At 41.3% G+C, this 23,804-nt stretch overlaps 1 protein-coding gene across 2 annotated transcripts in view; it reads right to left on the bottom strand.

The window, feature by feature from the left end:
* Positions 1 to 23,804, bottom strand: part of KCNH1 (potassium voltage-gated channel subfamily H member 1) — a 499,689-nt gene that overhangs the window by 171,852 nt on the left and 304,033 nt on the right. Inside the window, exons 8-10 of one of the 2 annotated variants that reach the window (XM_027871486.1) lie at positions 23,438 to 23,637; positions 17,890 to 18,142; positions 7,825 to 9,639 (exon numbers count right to left, since the gene is read on the bottom strand). In XM_027871486.1, coding sequence (XP_027727287.1) covers positions 9,593 to 9,639; positions 17,890 to 18,142; positions 23,438 to 23,637 — 500 coding nt within the window. In that variant the 3' untranslated portion in view covers positions 7,825 to 9,592. Of the gene's footprint in view, positions 1 to 7,824; positions 9,640 to 17,889; positions 18,143 to 23,437; positions 23,638 to 23,804 lie in introns of those variants that run through there. The other variant, XM_027871485.1, reaches the window with a different exon arrangement.

Genomic DNA, 23,804 nt, shown 5'->3' with positions numbered 1-23,804 from the left:
TTTTACAGATGAGGAACTGACGCAAACAGGGTTAAGCGATTTGCCCAGGGTCACACAGCTAGGAAGTGTCTGAGGCCAGATTTGAACTCAGGAAAATGAGTCTTCCTGCCCCATGCCCAGCACTCTATCCACTGTACCACCTAGCTGCCCCAGGATGACTCTAGAATCACATAATGAAAGTTGGAAGGGATTCCAGCAGCTATCTAGCCCAAGTTTATACTTGAATAAAAGTCCCCTCTACTACCTACCTGGAAAGTGCTCATTCACTTGAAGACGTCTAGTGAGTGGAAATTCACTACCTTTCATGGCTGCCCATTCTGCTCTTGGATAGCTCTAATTATTAAGAAGATTTTCTATATGTCAAGTGTTAATCTGCTTCTATGTGACTTCTACCTATCATTCCTGGTTCTGTCTTCCAGAACCATCCAGAACAAGTCTAATTCATCTTGCCCATGTCAATCTTTCAAAACCTTGAAATCAACTATCATGTCCCATTACTGCCACCCCCATCCCACAACTATTCTCTTCTTTGAACTAAGTATACCCAGTTTCTTCAAAAGAACTTCATATGATATAATTTGGAAGCCCTTCATCATCCTGATCATCTTTCACTAGACTGAATTGACATATTTCCATTTATCAACGTCCTTCCTAAAATATGGTAGCAAGAATTAAACAGAATATTTCAGATGAAGTCTGGTCAGAGCAAAGAAGACTATTACCTCCCTAATCATGGACACTGCTTCTCACTCTAATAAACATGTCATCCATGCATTTATCCAAGTTACTGATAAAATTATTAAACAAAACAGATCCTTGAAGCAATCCCCCAGAGACTTCCTTCCCAGTTGACATAAAACCACTAATCATTATTCTTTGGGTCCATCCCTTCAAATGGCGCTGAAATCCACCTAAATATACATTTCTGAATGTTGTTCACAAAAAAATCATGAGGAATATCATCAAATACTAGGCTAAAATGTAGGTATGCTCTTTTTTTTTTGGTGAGACAATTGGGGTTAAGTGACTTGCTCAGGGTCACACAGCCAGTGAATGTCAAATGTCTGAGGCCAGATTTGAACTCGGGTCCTCCTGACTCCAGGGCTACATAGGTATACTCTATAGCATTGCCCTAACAGTCTCATTACCTTGTCAAAAATCAAATCATGTTGGTCTGGCTTAATTTATTCTTGATGAAGCCAAGATCTTCTGGTCACTGCTTCCTTTTCTAGACTTTCATTATCGCTTTAATAATATGTTCCAGAATTTGGCAAGGACTCAAAATACATCAAGCTCCCTGGCCTGTAATTGTTGGCTTTCCCCACTTCTTTGAAAATCAGTACATTTACCCGTCTTTAATCCTACTGTAGCAATTACATCTTCTAGTTCTTGCAACACCTTAGGATGTTGAGAACGTGCTCATCTGAGCCTGGGTGATTTGAACTCACTGAATTTTAAGTCCCAGAATTTTAAGTCCAGAAGACCTGGATTGGGTTTGAATCCTAGCTCTGCCATTTGCTAATTGTTCCTTGTTAGAACACCTCTGAATCTCAGTTTCCTTATCTGTCAAATGAAGGTATTGAATAGATAATCTCTAAGGTCCTTTCTACTCAAAAGTCTAAAATGTTATGGTGGGATCATTTGAAACAATTACGTTTGGCAACTCAATCATGCCAAATGTAGAGGTGTAACATACTAGGGCAGGAAAGGACCTTATAGATCCACTATTCTAATTTCCCACATACTTCATTTTGCAGATGAGGAATCACAAGGTTAGCAAGGTTCAATGGTTTCTTCAAGGTCACAAGGCTAAGTGGAAGGTCAGTGGGTCAATAGAAAGAGTACTGTACTAGAGTCACGGGATATTAGTTCAAAGCTGGCTCTGCCACTTACTCCCTGTATAGATTTGAGCAAGTCACTTTACCTATGAAGATCACGGTTTCTTCATCTGTGAAAGGATGTGATTGGGCTAGCTAACCTCTAAGATCCCTTTCCGCATTAAATCTATGATCCTATGATCCTATTATAGTGCAGAGCTGGGAACTGACCCAGACTGATGGAGTCTTTTCTCCTTACTTCTTTCCTTCATCTCCAATTCATCAACTCTTTTTCAGCCTCATTCTTTTTTTTTAACTTCTCTCCTGCCTATTTGATCTGCCAGAGGACAAGGAGCATTACTTAGGACATGGCAATCTGGATTACCAAGGCTGCTAAAGACAGGCTCCAATGGATGGTGACTATCACACCTGCTTAAAGGGGTGGTCTGAAGAATCCATACCTTCTAATCCATTTTTATATCTGTTCTGGTCTTCTCAGTACCTTTGCGGGGGGAGAGAAACAGTCTATCTTAGAAGTTCTTCCATTCTCCCCATCTTGCTACCCACTCAACTGTCAACTAGGCAACATATTCAACATTGCTAATCTTTCATCATGGAAAAAGCACTGGATGTGGATTCAGAAGACCTAAGGTCAGGACTCAGTTGTTCCTATCCATATGACCTTTGGTGAGTCTCTGCCCCTCAGTTTCCTGATCTAGAATAAAGACTCATTAACCATTTTTATTGTATCAATGGACATCAGTGCCTGTGTGAAGAGTGATAGATGTTAGAACTGGAAGGACCCTTAGAGATTATCTACTCCAATCCCCTCATTTTGTAGATAGGAAGTGGAGGTCTAGAAAGGCAAAATGACTTGTCCAGGGTCATACAATTCAGGCAGAGCCAGCACTGTCAGTCTTCCCAAGTCTCCTGATTCAGTCCAGTATTCTCCCTCTAAATCCGTGCAGCTTCGTTAAAATGGAAACCAATTAGTCACTCAATCAGCTACCATTTATTAAGCACCTAATATGTCCCAGACATTGCTGGGTTCACTTCCTACAAAACTGCTATGCAGAAAGCCATTTGTGAGCTATAAAATACTATATAAATGTGTGCTATTATTATCAATAAACCAAAGAGTTCATCTCTTCCTTAATGTTTTATTTATGCTCATTAATATTAAAAATAATTTCTTTACATTTGCAACTGTCTAATTCTGGATTCTCTGGGACCCTGGGGGAAAGTACATGAGCAAAGTTTGCATGCCTTTGTAAACTCAGCTTCCTGTTCCCTCTCATGTAGCTAGAAAGTTCATCTTCATCTCTTTACTACAGAACTGAATGCTGCTGGCAGTCTCTGACCTCAACTTCTCATGCCTGGGTCTACAGAAATTAGTCTGCACATCAAAGATTGATAGGCATGAATGAAATTTTCATTCAGTGGCCTCTGAGTCCCAACTCTTAAGCACATCTCTAATAGGAATTGTATATTTGTACTCAAGGACTGGAATTTAATTAGATTTTATTTGTATTGTACTTGTTGTTCAGCTGAGGTATTAGGTTGGTTTTTCTTTGTTTCTACCAACAAAGAGGAAAGCCTAAATTTTGAGGAGAACTCTGACCCAGCAGAAAGGCTATAAGTATACAATTCACTCCTCAAATTCCTAAAAGAGTAGAAGAAATAAACATATTGTTAACTAAGAGGATTTCTTTAGGAAGGTTCTAGACCTCTGAAAGGTGAGGTATCATAATGTAGAGGAAAAAAACACCATGAAGTCAGAATTCCTGGGATCCAACCTTGACTCTGTTACTGATGACTTCTGTGCCCCTGGCAAAGTTGCCTCATCTCTTTGGGTCTCAATTTCCTCATCTGGTAAATCATGACTTTAGGCTAAATGACTTCTAGGGTCCCTTCCAGTTCCAAGTCCATGATCTTGTGAGCTTATAAATCATTAAGGAGATGTTAGAGATCTTTTGGGCCATTTCTCAGTTCTAAGAGGATGGGGGCAACTACTATGTTCTCCCACATATCATCCTCTGGGACCTCTGCCAGAGAATTGAATAAGAAAACATGGGTGAAAAGTACTTTGTAAGACCAATGAAAGCCATCATCAACATCATCAGTCAAATTTGTAAAGGGATCTGTAATCTCATTCATCCGGATATTGCTTCCAGTAATGCGGATCAAAGCCCATCTATGCCTGCCCATCCTATCGATGTCCTCCCAAAAGTTTTCAGGTGATCCTCCTGACATGTTGGGGACCTTCCTCAATTTCTTCTGACATCAGAAAGATGTCTGTAGAGAACTCTGGCTGCCAACCTGTCATCCCTCATTCTCGCCATGAGACTAACCTTTCTTTGCCTCCTTTTGTATATTTCCCAGATGGCCTATTTAGTTTCTGTTCTTATTCAGAGTTCCTCAATGACTGTGTGTTCCAGACTGCTGACCCATAACAGGTACCTCTACATTGCCCTCCATGTGAGAGTCATTTTCAATTCTTCAAAGACCTTTGTATTCCATGGATCCCTGCCCCAGAGCAACAGCATTAGAATGATGGTGGTTTGGAAAAACAAAAACAAAAAACCAAGTCTTTATTTCCAGGTGAACCACAGGAAACTTTGCAATTTCCTGAAGATAATCCATTCTGCTTACCTTCTGTTCAACGCTAGGCCCAACTCATTGCCCATTATGTATTCTCTGTCCCAAATATACAAACTGATGAATAAGACCTTCTACATAATAATCTTAGGCTCACAATACACAGGTCAAGGTCCTTGTGTATTCAGTGGATGGATGGTCTTGATGAGATAGCCACATTTTCATTTTATACTTATCCAGAGAAGATAGCTCAATATATACATTCATTCATTCCTTTATTCAACAAACATTTATTAAGTAACTACTATATTAGGCAAATATATATATATATATATATACACATATATATATATATATATATATATATACATATATATATATATATATATCTCCGAAACTATATTAGGTACTGGAAAATCTGATGCTAAATAGAATGCATTTCTCATCCTCATAGAATGCAATGGAAAGGCATTTATTAAGCATTTACCATATGGGAAGCACCTTGCTAAGTGCTAAGTCTCAAACAGAAAATTGGGACAGTCCCTGTTCTCAAGGAGCTCATGTTTTAATTGGGGGAGATGACACATAGAGTCCATGTTCAGAGTATGGTACATGGAGAGGGCATGTCGTATTTAGGTAGGGAAAGTATCAGAGCATCTGAGGCACTGAGAACCTTAGGAAGATAGATGGTCTCCAACCAAGGTGATATTGAGTCCAAGCCTTGCAGTAGGATGTAGCTCTGAGATGATTCCAGCAGGTATAGGGAAGTTGGATTCAGTATCCAGATGAAAAAGGACATCCTGTACCAGAAAGGAATTGGCAATTTGGGTTGGCTGGGAAGAGAAAAGTTCCTAGTTCCCCTCAGTACCCTGGTAGTACAGGTGTATCTTCTAGCCACCTAATGGAATGCTAGAGCTGAGGAGGAGGTCCCTAGTTTCTTGCCATGGTGCTGATGAAGGTGGCTGATCCTGGTCATGGGGCAGCCTATTTGAGAATCTACTCACCATTGAGAATGTATTACCATTATTTCTGACCAGAAGAGTGATATAATACATGTGCAAACATTCATAACAGAATTATAAGTGTGTAACAAAAATACAGAGCAAGTGCTATGGCAAATAAGGAGAGTTTATCAGGTAAGAAGACTTCATGGAAGAGATGATATCTGAGCTTGGGTATACAGGATGCTAAGATTTCAATAGATTAGAGATAGAGTGAGGCAGGAGAGGGCAAGAACAGTGTTAGCAAAGGTACAGAGGTGGCTGGTGAATAATATGCACAGTGAGTGGATAGTAGTTGAATTTGGATGAAGCATAGAGTAATACCAGATTTTGTAGGGCTTTGAATGCCAAATCTAGTTTGAATTTTATTTGGTAAGTGATCAGAAGCCTTTTAAAGGTTTTGAGCAGAGGAATGTCATGACCAGATGCTAAGGAAGATTAGTCTGGCATAAGTTTGAAGAGAGAATTAGGTGGAGAGAGTATACAAGGCAGACAACCAGTTAGGATGTTATTTCAAAAATCTATCCCTATGGAAAAGAAGGTCTATATAACAGTGACAGCAACAGAGATAAAGAAAGGGGGACAGATTGAGACATCCTATGGAGATAGAATAGGATTGATGACTCACTGAAGGTGGGATGTGAAGGAAAGAGAAGATGAGACATAGCATTCGTTGGGATAGGAGAGAGAATATAGAAAGATGGCTTGATCGACCATGTCAGGTGTTAGAAAAAGGTCGAGGAAGGTGACTGCTGAGAAAATACATTGAACTTGTGACCTTTGAGAAAGCGTGTTCAGTAGAATTGTGGTAATGGAAGAGGAATTACAAGGGTTTGAAGGGTCAGTGATGGGACATGAAAACATCTGACCTGGGATGGCATAGTGAAGTATGGCTGTGAAAAGGACGAAAGAAATGGTACAGTAACTGGATAGAGGAGAGGGGAGCTTTTTGAATGATTTGGGAAGATCTTAGCATGCTTATTGGTAGGGGTGTGTGTGTGTGTGTGTGTGTGTGTGTGTGTGTGTGTAAAACACCTGCACATCCCTCTTCCACCTCTCCCCCATACTGAAGTAGGATGGAGGGTAGTGCAAAAGGTATTGGACTTGGAATTATGAGACCTGGGTTCAAATCCTGACTTTGAGACTTGGTAACTAAATATGTAACCATAGGCAAGTCACTTTATTTTTATGAACCTATTTTCTTTACCTGTAATATGGAATTGTTATGAGAAAAGCACATAAAAAATATAACATAAAGCACATAAAATATAACATAACACATAAGAACATAAAACACATAAACATCTTAAAAGTAAAATGAATTATTAACATTCTTATTGTAATTGTTGTTATTATTAATTCTTATCCTTATTAAGTTTGTTGAAGACACACAATGAGACAAATCCCATGGTAGCTAACAAATAGTGATACTATTCCATTGAAAGTCTGGCAATATCCTGAGTACAGGATGTCCTAACCAATCTAGGAAAGCCAGAAGAGTTTAACAATGACCAGGTTGCCCACCAGATGACTAATTTGTTTTTTTCTTGGACATAGCAATTCACAATGACTACGGTATGAATGAGTCATGGTGTGCATTGGGGGAAGAAGTGCCCACACCAGTTAAAGATCTTTGGAACCACAGAAATTGTCTTGGTAGAAATGGTGATTGCTGGTCACCAGTGGTTAATTTATGATAATGGTTACCCTTCATATTTTGAGATCATAGATTTTAAGTTATAAAAGACTTAGTTCAACCCTAAGTTCTCCATTTTGTGGAAGAGGAAACTAAGGTCCTGATAGTTTGAGTAATTTACCCAAGGTCACTCACACAGGTATTAAGTGGTAGAGCTGGGATTTAAACACAGATCCTCTAAACACAAATTAGCTCTCTTCAGAGACATTTATGTCAGCTTGAAGAGGAGCTCGTGCTAGACATTTTTCCTTCAAGTTAAATAACATTATCACTAAAATCTCCTCTTTTTCTATTCAATAAGGTATGGAGCCCTAAATAAGTGTGATGCTTCTGAAAGAAAATAAGGCATTCTTGTTGTTCTTCAGTCATTTCAGTCATGTCTGACTCTTTGTGACCTCATTTGGGGATTTCCTGGCAAAGATACTGGAGTGGTTCGCCATTTCTTTTTCTAGCTCATTTTACAGATGAGGAAACTGAAAACAACAGAGTCAAATGACTTGCCCAGGGTCACACAACTAGTAAGTGTCTGAGGTCAGATTTGAATTCAGGAAGATGAAGTCTTTCTGATTCCAGGCCAGGTGCTCTATCTACTGCACCACCTAGCTGCCCAAGTTATTTTTATACTTACAAATAAAGTTTCTTAGAGAGTAAATATTCTTTGATTGTTTCTCCTTTACTAATTAAATGGAAAATTCCCCAGAAGTAAGGATCTTATCATCATTTTACACCAAATCTTGACCAACATCAGGGTCTGTTAGAGAAGTTGTCTCTTACTCGGGAACAGGTTGTTGGAGGTGGCCAGTGATTAGGAAGTAGGGTGAGGTAGGGAAGCCTAAAAGACATCCTATCAGGTGCGCACTCAGTTAAAGGAGTCTACCTCCTTTATCTATCTTTTTCATCATCTACCTTAGCATGATCTAACCAGTCCAGTCTGGGTCCCCAGTTCTTTTCCCCTATTAGAAGGCACACACATAAATGATTTTCCCCTATTAGAAGGCACACACATAAATGATAAGTCATGTCCCATCTTCTCAAGAACTCAGAGAAAGAACAAGCTTCCCTGAGGCTAAACTCAGTAGTGTAGGAATGAAGGGACATAGAAAGGACTCCAGGGTTCACATCTCTCCTTAAGTTTCAGTCTATAAAATCATACCACTTCCATATTTGAGGTACTTGTTCTGGCTTTGATATCAAGGAAAGTAGCAAGATCAAAGCAGGTCACCAGCGTCATGGTGTTCCTGACACTGGTTTTTATCAGCTAGTTTGGCTGCCACAAGAAATCCTTCGGCAAGTGAGTGACTGGTGAACGTGGTATTTTAGGAAGATTAGTCTTGTGGCAGTGGTTATAAAAGAAATTGGAAGAGATGGTGTCCAATAAATTGAGGACTCTTTCCTAAATGCCCAGTATAGGGCTGATCAGAGTTGACTGAGTGAAATAGCCAAAGTTTACTACAATGAGTGAGTACATCCTCCTAACATGGCATAGGCCAATAAATAGTTTTTTCTTAATGCTACGATGACAACTTATGGATAAATTTTATATGAGGAAAGGAAACTCATGTCTATTAGAAGGCTCAGAGTGGACCTAGGATACAGATGATTTCCAAAGAGGTTTTATATCTCACCCAACACATTATTATGAGGGCTCCTTGTTGGAGATTGTATCATGCCCCACAGAAAAACCCTGGAAAATCCATTTGAAAGATAGGCCTAGAGGCCCGTTGTGCACAGGAACATTACTGTCGTTCTCTGTTCTTCACATCTCACATTTAGATACAATTAAGTCAGCAGGAGAACCTTAAGGCAGAACCTAGTGTTTGAGGTTTTATTGTGAGGGATGATGGTTGTGGAGGGTGAGTTTGTTTAACTTTCAATTACCCATATGTAGATTATCCATAGTAAACATTAATTCCCAAGCTGGCTTTGTCTGCTCCCAAGCATCCAACTTGTTCAGAAAATGCAAAATAATTTAAATAATAGCTTAAGCAAAACAGGGTTAGGCAGTCAATCTAATTCCCACCCTCTATCCCCATTGTAGAAATACGTCCCAGTGTCAATATAAATGTTTCCGCATTCACTGATGTTTTATATTATCTCAACCACAGCCATCTTTCATTAGTGTAGATAACCAATGATCTATTGTAATTGCATTGGTTGATGAAGAACAATATAGGGTCACAGTATTTAGAGCCTTTGAGATCCTCTAGCCTGACCACATCTTTTTACAGAAGAGGAAACTGGTGACCCGAGATGGGAAGTGACTTGCCCAAGGTCACACAATCAGCAAGAGCAAAACCAAGAGTTAAACCCAGGTCCACAGACTTCAAATCTCGTGCTCTTTTCACTACTGTATACCACAGCTGCCTCTCAGACTGGAAGATGATCACTCGATCCTTTTGAGATGTACTTGAACTGATCCTCTTTTAACTGATCCTCTTTTCCTTTCAATAATATATGGTATGTGGCAGTAAATAGGAGACTCAGCAACTTCTGTGGATCCCTTGGGCAATGGTAAAGAATTGCCAACCTGAGGAGAGAATCAGAAACGCATACTTTGCTACCCTCTCACCACCCCCTCAATAAAGGGGGGTCAGCAGAGGATTTACTTGCTCCCCCTTGCTTTGTGAATAAATGATGGGAGATGTCTTTCCTTCTTTGATTTATCTGTGCCAGAACCATCATTCTGAATTTTTTCAGATATTCTCCTCTTTTCAATTTCTCAAGAAATGTCTGAGTTTATTTTTGTTTTCATAACAATAACAACAACAAAAAGAAGGCTGCTTATTTTCTGGGTCAGATCAGTAGCACAGATGAAATGTTGCTGGATTTTTGTTTTGTCTTTTAAAAGAACAGGGTATTAATCACTTTGAATTTATTTTCTAAAGAGTTATGAGGTTATGTGAGACTTAGGAGTGATCTTCAATTTCCCAAATGCCCTGAAACATTGGATCTTTGAGAACAAACATCCATGTACTATCTACTTCCCATTTTATTTCCTCATTTCTACACACTCCTTCCTTTCTCTTCTATCTTTTCCCTCATAAAACTCCAAGAAAACCTCAATGAGCTAAGGTCAAGTTTATAAAGCAGGGGTAAAATGGTAATTATTTTAAGGAATTCAAGCAAAGAAACCTCCCCCCATGTACACATTTAGCTCATGCCAATGGCTGTACAAAAGGTCAATGTTCCTTCCTCACCCCCAATGATTCTTTTTTTTTCCACCCCCAATGATTCTAATTGTGAATTGGGGGAAATGTGTCCATGGTGTTTTGCTTACCATAAACAAAAGGATAAGAATCCCTCAGGCTTAGGTTAGCTCTTTCTTCATGTTGCCCCAGCAGAGTAAAAAATAGCTAACCTTGTGCAAAGAACTTACAACCCATGACATGAATGAATGGATGGATGGATGGATGAATGAATGAATGAAAAAAGCACTTATTAAGATCTACATGCCAGGCACTGTGTTAAGTGTAATATATACAAATATGAAAAATGAAACAGTCTCTGACCTCAGAGTGCTCACATCCTAGTAGGGGTAAAGAACTAATACAGGCCATGGTAGCCAAGGAAGGGTGTTTTGATCTGGGGGATCACAGAGATGGTGAGTTAATACATAGGAGATGCCTTTTCCAGAAGCAATGGTACTATTGATTTGATCACTGTGAACATGGCAAAAGTGGGTGAGGGGAATGGTAAGAGGGTATAAACAAGATGACAGGCAGATAGTGAGATGGCCTGGATAATCTAGGCAGTTGGATGGTGAGATGAGATGTGAAAGTGAGGCACGGGCTAGTATCTGTGGCCAGCCAGTGTATACAGTGGGCTAAGTACGCTAGTTCGTACTTACTCAATCACAGTAAATTGAGTTTGTCCTTGGGGGATGGGGAAAGGTAAGCCCTCCCAAAGAATGTCATATTGTGGCAGATAATGACATTTCATGAAAAATAGGCTATGAAAAGTAAGCATATATGAGTACTTGGTGGAAGGGACACATTCCACCACAGCTCCTAATAATGATGATAAGTGACACTTTTAAAAGTTTGCAAAGTGTTTTATATAGATTAATTTATTTGATCTTTACCACATGAACCTCATGAAGAAGGTACTATTACCCCAATTTTATAGAAGAGAAAACTGAGTCTAAGAAAGGTTAAGTGTCTTGCCCAAGGTCACACCATGGAATGAATGCTAGATTTGTAGTCCAGGACCTGGGTTCTTACCCTGATCCTGCTTATTATTACTTGTATGATGTTGGGCAAGTCACTGTTAACCTCTGTGCTCAGTTTCTTCATTTATAAAATGAGGGGGACTAGATGACCTCTGAGTTCCTTTGTAACTCTAAATCTATGGTGAGATAATACTAGGATGTTGACTACTGTGCTATCTTATCTTGTTATAGAAGAAAAGCCTTTGGTCTACCGGATGAGTCTCAACTAAGAGCAAGACAATGGTGTTCTTGGACCCCAGGCTTAGGCAACACTGGGAGGTAGAGTTGTTGCCAAACTTATTCGCTGAGTCACAACCCAACATTCAGGGAAAATCAATCCATCAGCAAGCATTTATTATAAACCTACTATGTATCAGGAACTAGATTGGCAGGGGAAATAAAAATGTAGCACTGGACAGTGCAAAGAGCACTGGGTTGGGATGAGGAGACCTGGGGTCTAGATCTGTTTTTGCTGCCAAATGATTATATGAAGTAATTTCTTGGGGAAGTTATTTTCCATCTCTGGACCTCAGTTTCCTCATGTATAATATGATTGTAATGGACTCAGGTCTTTTTTGAACTCTAATATTTTATGTATCAGGCCTGTGGGGAGCTTCCATAGCTCTTCTGTTCTAAGAGTAGGAGATTATATGTGAGTTTAACCACAGAGATGGAAGTGTTAGGCATAGGACACAGTCTATATTTGTATAAGAGCTTCATTTGAACTAATGACTCCCTCAAAGGGAGGGAGGGAAGAAGGAAGGGAGGAAAGGAAGGAGGAAGGAAAAAAGAGAGAGAAAGGAAGGGAAGAAGAAATAGAGGAAGCAAGGAAGCAAGAAAGGAAGGAAGGGAAGGAAGGAGGAAGGGAGGGAGGGAGAGAAGGAGGGAAAGATGGAATAATATTATTTCACTTGATCCTCAACAACCTTGGGAAGTAGGGGGTATTATTATCCTCATTTCACAGTTGAAAAAACTGAGGCAAAAAGAAGTCAAATGACTTGCCCTCGGTCATACAGCCAGTAAGTGTTTGAGGCCAGATTTGAACTCAGATTTTCCTGACTCCAGACCCAGGACTTTATGAATTGCGCTATCTAACTGCCTTTTATGTGGCCTAGTAAACGTTTTTATTTTACACTTGAAGAAACCGAGACCCAAAGAAATTAAGGGACTTGCCCCAGGTCCCATGGGTGGCTGGAACTAAAACCCACAGCTTCTTGACCACCCTGCCTGATGCTTTTTATACTAAACTGAACTGACCCTTGCCTAATAAAGAAAAAAGAAATGTACAGGAGTATAAGATGTGCCATTATGAAGAAGAAATTAAGAATAAAAAATGCAAAGCTTGCATGAAGAGCTACAGAAACACATAAATCACTATGAAACAAATCATATCAATATTGCCCTCAGAAGACAGGAGAAACGGAGATAGTTCACACCTTGCACTGAGCAGTGATGAAAGTCCTCTACTTATCCATGTCTGGTCAACTAATAAAAAAAAGAGAGATAACAAATTGTCTTTTCCTAGAACACGCTCACATTTAGAGGCTAATGGCATGGTCCTGGCAGAGGCACTAGGGTTGCCAGAGCCTTTTAAAATTTTCTTTCCATACTTTCACAATGAGAGGAAGATGAGATTATTCTTCTGAAAAAAAGAATCTTTGTAAAAACAGAAGAGGCAGGCAGCATAGCGCCATTTCTAGAGAGCAGGGATTAGAGGCAAGAAACCTGCTTCTGACACAAACTCAGAGGCCCAGGTGACCATCTAAGACTGAGTTAGAGGAGTTTTTTATCTGTACCTACAGAAGCAATTTCCATGCTGGAAATATAATATATAACGAAATCATGGGTCCCAACTCCTCCCCAGCTCCCCTGCCTCTCAAAAAACATAAGCTTAAACTTGATGATCCAAGAGGGACTTAAAAAGAGGTTTGAGAAATGAACACTAATCTCTAAGAGATCCCAAAGGAAGGATGTGGAAGACGTGCCAATTCCCAGTCCTGAAGAAAAGAACCCTGGAGTTAGAAAGGGCCTTAAAGGATCATTTGGCTCAGCCTGCTCTCTTCAGGAAGTCGGGTATATAAACTCTCCAAGGACAGGGGCTATCTATCCTCTTCTTTTAAGAAAAAATATTTCTTTGTTTTGTTTTGAAACAATTTCTTATTCAGTTGCTTCAGTCCTGTCTGACTCTCTGTGATGCCGTTTGGGGTTTTCTTGGCAAAGATACTAGAGTGGTTTGCCATTTCCCTTCTCCAGCACATTTTACAGATGAGGAAACTGAGGCAAACAGGGTGAAGTGACTTGCCCTGGGTCACACAGCTAGTTAAGTGCCTGAGGCCAGATTTGAACTCAGGAAGATGAGGCTTCCTCATTCCAAGACCAAACTCTGTGCACTATGGCGCCACCTAGCTGCCCTAGAAACAATACCAAAACCATTCATGGATGCTGACTCTTTTCTTCTTAAAGTCACATGTTAGAATAGCAGCATGGAGTAGCTGAAAGAACATTGGAATCAGAGATCCTGAGTTCACGTTCCTGCTCCCTGTGCAAGCCTGGGCAAGTCTCTTCACCTTTGTTCCTGTTCCTCAGTTCCCGTATCTGTAAAATGGAGGGCTTGGAAAGCCCCCCATGTTGTTATTCCTATTCTCTGTCCTTCCCCAGATCTCCAATACTATTAAGTAGAATGAGCATCAGGTCAAAGGCTTGGAACTCTGCTAAGTGCTGGGGATATAAAGACAAGCAAAAAGAAGGCAGATCCTGCCCTCAAGAAGCTTACATTCTAATGGGGGAGGGGAGCTGATGAGAGTATCTAGAGTGGGGACATGGTGTTGGGTGTTGAAGTCTAGAAAGTCAGAAGCACAGGCAGGAGGGGAAGGAAAGTTGTCAGGCCTGGGGTCTTCCCTTCAATGGAGGCCCCAGGGGGAACTCATCAATGGGAGAAAGAGGTGGAATGGCTGAGGAAATGTTCAAGGTGAGAAGGCTGTAGGGGTAGATGGCATATTAGAGGCTGAGAAGGCCCCAGGAAGGAGAGTCTTCGGGTGATAACACAGAAGCATGGTATTGAAATCACTACCAGCCATAAATACAAGAACTCTATGAAATGGCCTCCCGGTCATGAGCTGGAGAGGCTCCATGCTACAGTGGGAAGACTGTAAGCTCCTTGAGGTCAGGGACTGTTTTCCATTTTGTCTTTGTATCCCTAATGCCTAGCCTAATAGTAAATACTTCATAAAGGCTTCTTGGAGCATGGGATTTAGAGCCAGGAGAGCTGGGTTCAAATCCTTATTCTAATATTACTGGCTTTGTAGTCACAAGCAGGTCATTTAATTTGTCCAAACCTCAGGTTCCCCATCTATCAAATGGGGACAATTATACTTGTGCATAACTTACCTCCCAGAAGAGTGTGTGTGTGTGTGTGTGTGTGTGTGTGTGTGTGTGTGTGTATGGGAGGGGGCTTTGTAAACTTTAAAGGGACATAGAAATGTTTTTTTTTAATTGTAGTTAAATTAGGGACAAGGGTTGAAAAATGAAAGAGGTTGTTAAAAGTGAGTTTGTGGGAGCTCTGAGAGCCAGGGCCCAGAGAAGAAAATGACAGACTAGCTCTGGGCTTTGTTTCAAGGCTTCCTATACTAAACCAAACAAAAAAAATGATTTAACATGCCAACAAGAGAGTTTTATTTCTTTACTTAATTCTCCCCAGGCAGATAGGTGGCACAGTGGATAGAATGTTGGACCAAGAATCCAAAAATTGAGTTTGGATCTCTATTTCAGACATTTATTAGCTGTGTGACCCTAGGCAAGTTACTTAAAGGCTGTCTGCCTCAGTTTCCTCATCTGTAAAATGAGATAACAATAATAATACCCACCTTTGTTTCAAGGGTAAAATGAGATAACATTTGTAAAGCGCTTTGCAAACCTTAAAGTATGATAGAAATAATTAGCTGTTGTTGTTATTGCTGTCCTCTGTCCTTCCCTATTCTCCACCTTCCCCAGATCTCCAGTAATATTGAGCGGAGTGAGCATCAGGTCATAGCTCTAAAACTGGAAGGAACCTCAGAGGCTCCCTCATCCAATCCCTCCATTTTACAGATGAACAAACTGAGGCCCAGCTAGTTAGCGAGATTTGTCCCAGGTCACACCAACTGTAAACATCACAGGCCCTCCTACTCCAGAGACAAAGCCTTTTCCACTAAGAACTAGTACTTACATAGTACAAGGGGCCCACCTTTTCCTTTTCCCTTCTCCACTGATGTAGGTTCATGGACTTTTTCCAAGCCACCTTGATCCCTTTCTTAATCTTTCCAACTCACAAAGTAGGCAGATTCCCCTTTTCTGATCTCCCACAAGCACATTCTGTGCAAAGCCACAATGCGCTCAACTCTTCGGGGACGGGTATGGAGTTTCATCCCTCCCTTCTCTGCTGGGAGTAGGGGCAGCTCTCAGTGTGGCTTCCCCGGAAGAAGCGTTGACCAAGCCTGGTCAACAGGAGGTTGTTTCAGGGTTAACATCTTCCTCAGGATGGCCCTTTTATCATCATTACACTAGTATCAACTGGAGCAGCAATATGAGAAGATCCACGACCATTCATTTTTTCCAGGATAAATGTCACGACACATGTGTGAGACTTTCAAAATAATAGCAGAAATCAATACTGTGAGGGAAGGCACAAAGTGAGATAAGGGAGAACCAGTCCCCAGTCATGCTAGCCATACTAAGTCATCTACAACTGCTCAAACCAAACTTCAGTTTCACTCCTTTTACTCCCACGACTGTCTCTGCCTGTGAGAAGAGCGAGCACACAGATGAAGGCCCGGGCCTCACTCCTTTCTCAGGAGCTGGCGCTCTGGTCGGGCTGGCTGATAGATGGGAATGCTCTTCAGACTGCTGTCAGTGATAGATCTGGCTTAAACCCCAGGGAGGATTTACCTTATCACACCCAGAGCTGTCAAAACCAAGAGGCAAGAGGATCTCTTGGAGGAGGAAGAACAGCTGGGGTCAGACATGTCCTCATTTATCTAACTTGACTGATTTATCCAGCAGCCCCTCCCTTCTTGGGAAAAGGATATGGGAGGCCTGTATCTTTAACACCTTTTCATCAAATAGCCATTTGATTCCCGCTTGCTTTGTATTAGACTGGGAATTCTTCAGAGCTAAATCCACTGATGGTGTAAAGGATTCTGGGTCATATTTTAGTCTTGGCCAGCAATTTGGATGTCAAAGCATGATGCCAATGAGGGAACACCAGTTCTATTCTGGCCAGATAGCTTTATACAGGAAACACACACACATCTGATATCAAATTGCTCCCCTGATCTGAGCTAGCCATGTGAAAACACACAAGAAGAACCAGCTGAGGGAATGTGGATGGCCCAACACAACCCATCATCACTACCAGAAAACAACCCAGAGCTCATACCCCACTAAGGACACCCTATAGCCTCATTTTCATGTAAGAAAGACACTATAGTAATAATAAATTACTGTTAGAATTTTTTTTCAGTTGCAAGAATAGACATTAGTAATATATTACTGAACATGAGGGGCAATACGTTATATATTGAAGTAAGACTTTTGGGACGCCCTATATTAAGGGTGGAGATAAAATACATTTTACTTTTAGAGACCACAAATTGATGGCTGTGACCTGCATTGTGTACCTCTGACATAGCCTGCTCTCAGTTATCTGTGGTTGTAGCCACTGGGAGACAAATGAAATGTAGACAAATGAAATCCACAGAGAATCCTGAAACTTCATTATAGCCCAGAAACATAAACCTAGCTACAGAAAGACAGAGTTTAAAAGTCATCTAACCCAAACCCCTCACTCTGGACATGAGGGGACAGAGGCCCATAGCTTACATGACCTAGTTAGTGGCAGAACCAAGATCAGAGAGGCGAGGATTTCACATTTCTCCTGCCCAAACATCCCCCGTCATCAGCTAGGATATATCTAAGAAATAAAAAATATTCTCAAAAGTAATCTTGGAGTAAATTGAGAAACATGGTACAGTGGAAAATTCACCCTGAGGTCAGAGGACCTCGGTTTAAATTCTGCCTCTGATGTTTATTATCTGCATGGTTTGGTCAATTCCTTCAGTCTCCCGGGGCCACAGCTGCCTGATCTGTAGAACTAGGAGGTGGTACTAAAATGGCGTCTGAGGTCTCTCCTAGTTCTAAATCTATAATCCTACCATCTGAGCAAAATATAAAAATGATGACAAATTTAGGGAGTTGAGGGGGCATGTGTATAAAAGGGCAGGAAGAAGTAATATAAAGCATTCCAAAGTCAAACAGAAATGGTTTCTAGATTAGCTATCGTCCTATATGCTCTTCCCTTTCCCCCATTCCTTACTATAGAAAATTGGGTCAGTTATATGCATGAGATCTCCAGGAGTTAGCCACATACCCAAGAGAGATCCTTCTTGTCAGTCAATGTAGTCACATTAAGGCCTTGGTGGGCCCTCAGTAAATTGTACGGCCCAACACTGGCAGGCCCTGAGCATCTGCACCTTCCGCCCAATGGTTAGTGTATCCCAAGGATCAGGAATGTATCCGTCCGTAGGAACAACCTACCCAAGATGGCTACCACCTCATCATCCTGAATCACTTCCAAAGAACCTGAAACCACAAAGCACAGGCTGTCGACACTCTCGCCAGCATGGTAGATGAGGTCACCAGGGGCACAATGAACGGTCTGGAATTCCATGGCCAGTGCCCGTAGGCAGCCATCGCTGGCGAGCCGGAATGCTGGATGCTCCTTGAACACCTTGCGATTTAGGTGCACACAGATATCAGCACGCATGTCCTTGGGGCATATCTGGAGAACCTAGGAAAAGATAGAAGATAGTAAATGTCAAGGTCATTCCTGCTGCTACCACAAGACTATGGCTTCCTTTTTGTAGAGGCAAGATTGTGTAGTGGAAAGGAAACTGGGTTAGGAGTTAGCAGATTGATATTCAAGCCCCAACACTCACAGTTACTAAGTGTGTAACCTAGATTCATCTTTCTGAATTCAAATCTGGCCTCAGATACTTACTAGCCGTGTGACCTTGGGCAAGTCACTTCACCCAGTTTGCCTCAGTTTCCTCATCTGTAAAATGAGCTGGAGAAGGAAATGACAAACCACTCCAGTATCTTTGCCAAGAAAATCCCAAGGGGCAGCTAGGTGGTGCAGTGGATAGAGCACTGGCCCTGAAGTCAGGAGTACCTGAGTTCAAATCCAGCCTCAGACCAAACTCTTGCCACTTACTAGCTGTGTGACCCTGGGCAAGTCACTTAACCCCAATCGCCTCACCAAAAAATAAGCAAATAAATAAAAAGAAAAATAAAAATCCCAAACAGGGTCAAAAAAAGTCAGACTTGACTGAAAAATGACTGAATAGAAGTGGAATATAAAATCAGCCTGTTAAGGCTGAGACTGAACATTTATTAAAGATCTAGGTCTAGTTCAATTCAGTTCAGTTCAACTTAACAAGCATTTATTAGATACCTACTGTGTGCCAGGCACTGTGGTAAACCTTAGGGGCACTAAGGCAAAAAAACCAAAATATTCCATGACCTAAAGAAGCTGACAACTTTTACTGAGGGAATCAAGAAAGGCTAATTAGAGTAAGGGACACTTCAGGTAAACCTAGAAAGGAACTCGAGATTCCATGAGGTGGAGATGAGTAGGAAAAGCATTCTAGGTATGAGGGACAGCCTGTGCAAAGGCACAGAGAGGGGTGATGGGATGTCATGCATAAAGACCAACAAACAGACCTGGAATGTAGAGGGCATGACAGGGAGTGATACACCAGGAAAGAGTCTGGAGTCAGAATAGAAAAGGCTTTCCATGTAAAACAGAGAAGTTTGTATTTGATTCCAGGGACACAAAAGAATCACTGAAGCTCCTTAAGCAATGAGTCACGTGGTCAGTCCTGTGCTTTAAGAATGTCAGTTTTGCAGCAGTATGAAGGATGGATTGAAGAGGGGAAAAGGGCTGGATGCACTCTCTCTCTCTCTCTTCTCCTCTGTCTCTGTCTCTCTCCTCTCTGTCTCTCTCCTCTGTGTCTATCTCTGTCTCTGTCTCTCTGCCTCTGTCTCTCTCGCTCTCTTTCTCCTGTCTGTCTCTGTCTGCCTCTCTGTCTGTCTCTATCTCTCTCTGTTTCACTCTCTTTCTCACTCTCTCTTTTTCTCTCTCCCTCTTTCTCTCCTTTTCTCTCTCTCACTCTCTTTCTTCCTCTCCCCCCTCTCTCTCCTTTCTCTCTTTCTATGTTTCTCTCTCTGTTTCTCTTTTCCTCTCTCTCTCCCTACACACACACGCACACGCACGCGCGCACACACACACACACACACACACACACACACACACACACACCCCCCATTTGTGAGGCTGTTGAAATAACCCAGGCAAGAGGTGATGAAGGACTGAATTAGGATGGTTTTGGTTTGGTTAGGGAGAAAAGGATGGATGTAAGCAGAGATGTGTTGGGGCCCCACTTGTATAGTGTGAGCCAATTGCTAAATTTTCAGTAGGATGATTTATACCTCCACGGGGAAGTGCTCTCAATCAGGGCTTGATTTATTGTTTGTTGATTGTCTAGATTTAAGAAAGTGATGGAGAAAAGGCTAATCATGCCAGTTAAACTTAAAAGTTTGGGGTGCATACATTTTTCTTCTTTTTTCTTTTTGGAGAGCCAGTTGTTAAACATTAACCAACATACTCCTGGATGTAAGAAATCTTACACGAAGAATCAACAAGACAACTGATTACATATGGAGGATGGGGAGTGAGGGAGATGAAGAGCCATGAAAAATAACCTACAAAACCCACAAATACAAACAGGGGCTTCCTCTCTCCAAGCATATCACATGCAAGAAAACTCAGCATGTCACATCAGAACTGTGCCCACTGGTTTGGAACCAAGATTTATCTTCTAGGTGAATTCACCTGTAAATATTTGGTTTTCTCAGGCTCAAGCAGCTCTGCTCTCTCTAGCAGCAGCTGCCAGCAGAGCAAGGCGTTGGTGTTGAAATGATGTTTTATTCATGGGCAGCACTCCCAAAGCCTTGTGTATACAGGTGTGGGCGAGGGAAAGGCAACAGAGCTTGGGCGGCAGAATTTATGGACTGCCATGGCCATCAGTCAGTCTCATCTTTGTGAGTTCTTGCTCCAACAAGTGCATGCTCTCTCTGTCTCTGTCTCTATCTCTGTCTGTCTCTGTATGTCTCTCTCTCTGTCTCACACATACACACACACACACACACACACTTTCTTAGTTTCTCACTCTCCTTTTTTCCTTCTCTCATTTTCTCTTACTTTCTCTCTCATTTTTTCTCTCACACTTTCTCTCTTCTTTTTCTGCCTCACTTTCTCTCTTACTTTCTCTTTTACTTTCTTGCTCTATCTTCCTCATTGTCTCTCTTACTTTCTCTTTCTCACAGTCTCTTTTTGTCTCATTTTTTCTTTCTCACTTTCTGAACCTCTCTCACTTTACCTTCTCTTTCTTGTCTACTTTCTCTCATTTCCTTTGTTTTGCTTTCTCTCTTTTCTCACTTTCTCTTCTGTTCTCTCTCACTTTCTCTTTTTGTCTTTCACACACACACACACACACACACACACCATCCTCTGTCACTGAGATAGGAGCTTCAAATCTGAGCTCCCTAGGCTAAGCTTTCTTGCTGTTTGGCTTCCTGGGAATTCCATTCCTTCATTTGCTTTAAAGACCCTAGACATTAACAGGGATGTGTCAGCATGGGAGACTGGACCATCTTATCTAGAATCAATGCTGTGCGAGGCATGAAATCTTGTTGAAACACTTCAGTGGACAGAGTGAGAAGAAGGCCAAAAAGGTGAAGTGAACTTTTGTCTAAGATCAGATAGCTCACTCACAGCCAACCATTGGCAGCTGGTCACCAGACTCCAGTCTAGCACCATTTCTAAGCATTCCTCTTAATTATCAAACATAACATAGCCACGTAAAGGAGAAAAAAAAAGCTGGGAAGAGGAACGAGGATGAAGGCATAATCTATTTTCCCTACAGAACTGCTCTCCAGTGGACTATTTTCCGGGTAGGTTAACCTCCACAAGAAGGCTGGCCAAGCAAATTGGTATAATGTCATGCCATCGGGTTGAATTTCAGGGGCTGAAGATGTAACTCAGGGGTGGGGATCCTGTGGCCTCAAGGCCACGATTGGCCCTCTAGGTCCTTAAGTGCAGCCCTTTGACTGAATCCAAACTTCACAGAACAAATCCCCTTCATAAAAGGATTTGTTCTATAAAACTTGGACTCAGTCACAAGACTGCACCCAAGGACCTACAAGGCCACATGTGGCCTTAAGGCCGCAGGTTCCCCACCCCTGATGTAGCTCTTTTTTCTTCTGCATAGAAGAGGTTATCAGGATGGCAGCTTTAATGCAAATCTCATGACCATGTTGGGCAGTCTTTCCTTGCAGTTTGTCAAAGGTTCTAGAGGCTAAAGAAGGTCGAGTGTGGTGGTACTGGTGTTCTCTGCCCATGTCCCACCTATCTTCATCTTACCCAAAGGGATAGAGCCTTGAGTAAATGGTGCCCATGCCATCCATCACATATAGGCATTATCTAGGTCAGCCACGATCATAGTGGGGAGGATAAGGAAAATCTTTACTATAGACAGCAGATTGCAGTATTATTCTGTCCTCTGCTAAAGTGAAACATCACTCTTTTCCCTCCATCAGTCTCTGGCTACTTTGTCCAGCTTAGGTTTGAGGATTATTCCTAAAGAGAGGATGCCAGCAAGAGAAGAAAGAAACTGAGGTGGGTGATCAGGGATCTAAGTTCCCTATGTAAAAGGATTAGATCACTGTTTGCTTCAGTTTTCCCATTGGCAAAATGGGAAGAGACCTTCCCAGATCCTTCCTCTTTCCTTTCTGGGGTGGGTGGAGATGTCTTGAGGCTAAATAAGATGATGTATCACAAATGCTACTACCCCAGGATGAGGATATGCTCATATTCAATTTATATCACCTCTTCAACTCCTGACCGTGCATGTTGAAAAAGGAGTAGTCACACAAATAATCCAAATCCATTCATATTTGCCTTTCTATAAACATGTCCTGCTGTATGTTTACAGAAGATCCATTTTTTAACATACTCAGCTCAGGCTAATATTACAAGAAGTTTGAATTCCCTGAGCACACACTGACTAAAGCAAAAAAATTTTCAGAGCTGCAGGGAGAAGGTGGCCAGGATTAAATATTTGTTTTAAAATAATTCATAAAGCAGTTGATCCACATCTGCATAATAGTTGACTGTACCTTTCTCACATGTGCATTTTTTCACTCTCTTTTTCACTCTTTTATGCGATTTGACCAAGTTTTCCTTCAAACTATTTAATGATATGAAATTAACACAAGCAAACTCTCAGAGTAAGATAGGGATTTAATCATTATACCCATTCCACAGATGATGAAATTGAGGTCCAGAGTAATTGCTTAACTGATCCCAAATTGTACTTCTAACCTTGTACCTTTCTCATTTGTATAGTTATTCAAATTTTCTAGAGTAATGTAAGCTTTTTGAGGTCAGGAAATATTTTACTTTTATCTTTGTATCTCTAGAGACTTGCACATAGCAGTTACCTAATTAATCAATCAATAAGCATTTATTAAGTGTCTCTTATATACCAGGTATTATGCTAGGCACTTGGGATACAAAGATAAAAATAAAACAGTCCAGCCCTTGACAGGTTTATATTCTATTGGGGAAGACAATGCGTATACATATAAGAATATGCAAAATAAATGTGAGGTAATTTGAGGGACCAGTAATTGAGAGGGATTAGGAAAGGCCTTATATAGAAGGCAGCACTTGAGCTGAGCTTGGAAAGAAACTGGGGAGTCTGAAAGGTACAGGAGAGGTAGGGGTGCATCATAGGTATGAAGGACAGTCTGTGTAAAGACAGAGATGGGAAATAATATAACACGTTAGGAACAGTAAGACTACTAGTGCAGCTGAACCACACAATGTATGAAAGGGAATAATATGGAATAAGGAAGTAATATGGAATAAATCTTGGCTGAATTACACTTAATTGACCCCCTTAATTATGCAATGGAGAAAGCTAAGTGACAAGTAGTTTTTCCTAAGTTCCCAATCTTTTACCTTCTCAGTGTCAATGCCTCTGGACATGGACCAAGTGGACACAATGTAGTCCATGACTCGTTCACTGAGTCCCTTTGGCACCTGGTAGAGCTTCAGGAAGTCCCGAACACTGTTGAGCATCTCGTGGTACCTGTTGGTGTTAGCATACATCTGCTGGAAAATGGTGGTCACATTCCCAAAAATGGTGGCGTACAAGAGGGCTGTAGGAGAGAGAGGAAAGGAAATGGCATGTAAATGGGAGTCTACAAATGGGATGACCTCCCCAAAACATGCCATATAAATGGCCAAGAGGTCAGGCCAATGGGCAACATGTCCAGAGGCTGAGGCCAGGTACCTCCCTTTACAACCTTGAAAAGAACAAACAGTA

This window comes from Vombatus ursinus, unplaced genomic scaffold (assembly GCF_900497805.2).
Source record: "Vombatus ursinus unplaced genomic scaffold, bare-nosed wombat genome assembly UNPS02014798.1, whole genome shotgun sequence".
Taxonomy (NCBI): domain Eukaryota; kingdom Metazoa; phylum Chordata; class Mammalia; order Diprotodontia; family Vombatidae; genus Vombatus; species Vombatus ursinus.
The sequence above is the reverse complement of the archived record's forward strand: the minus strand, read 5'-3'. Positions and strand labels throughout refer to the sequence as shown.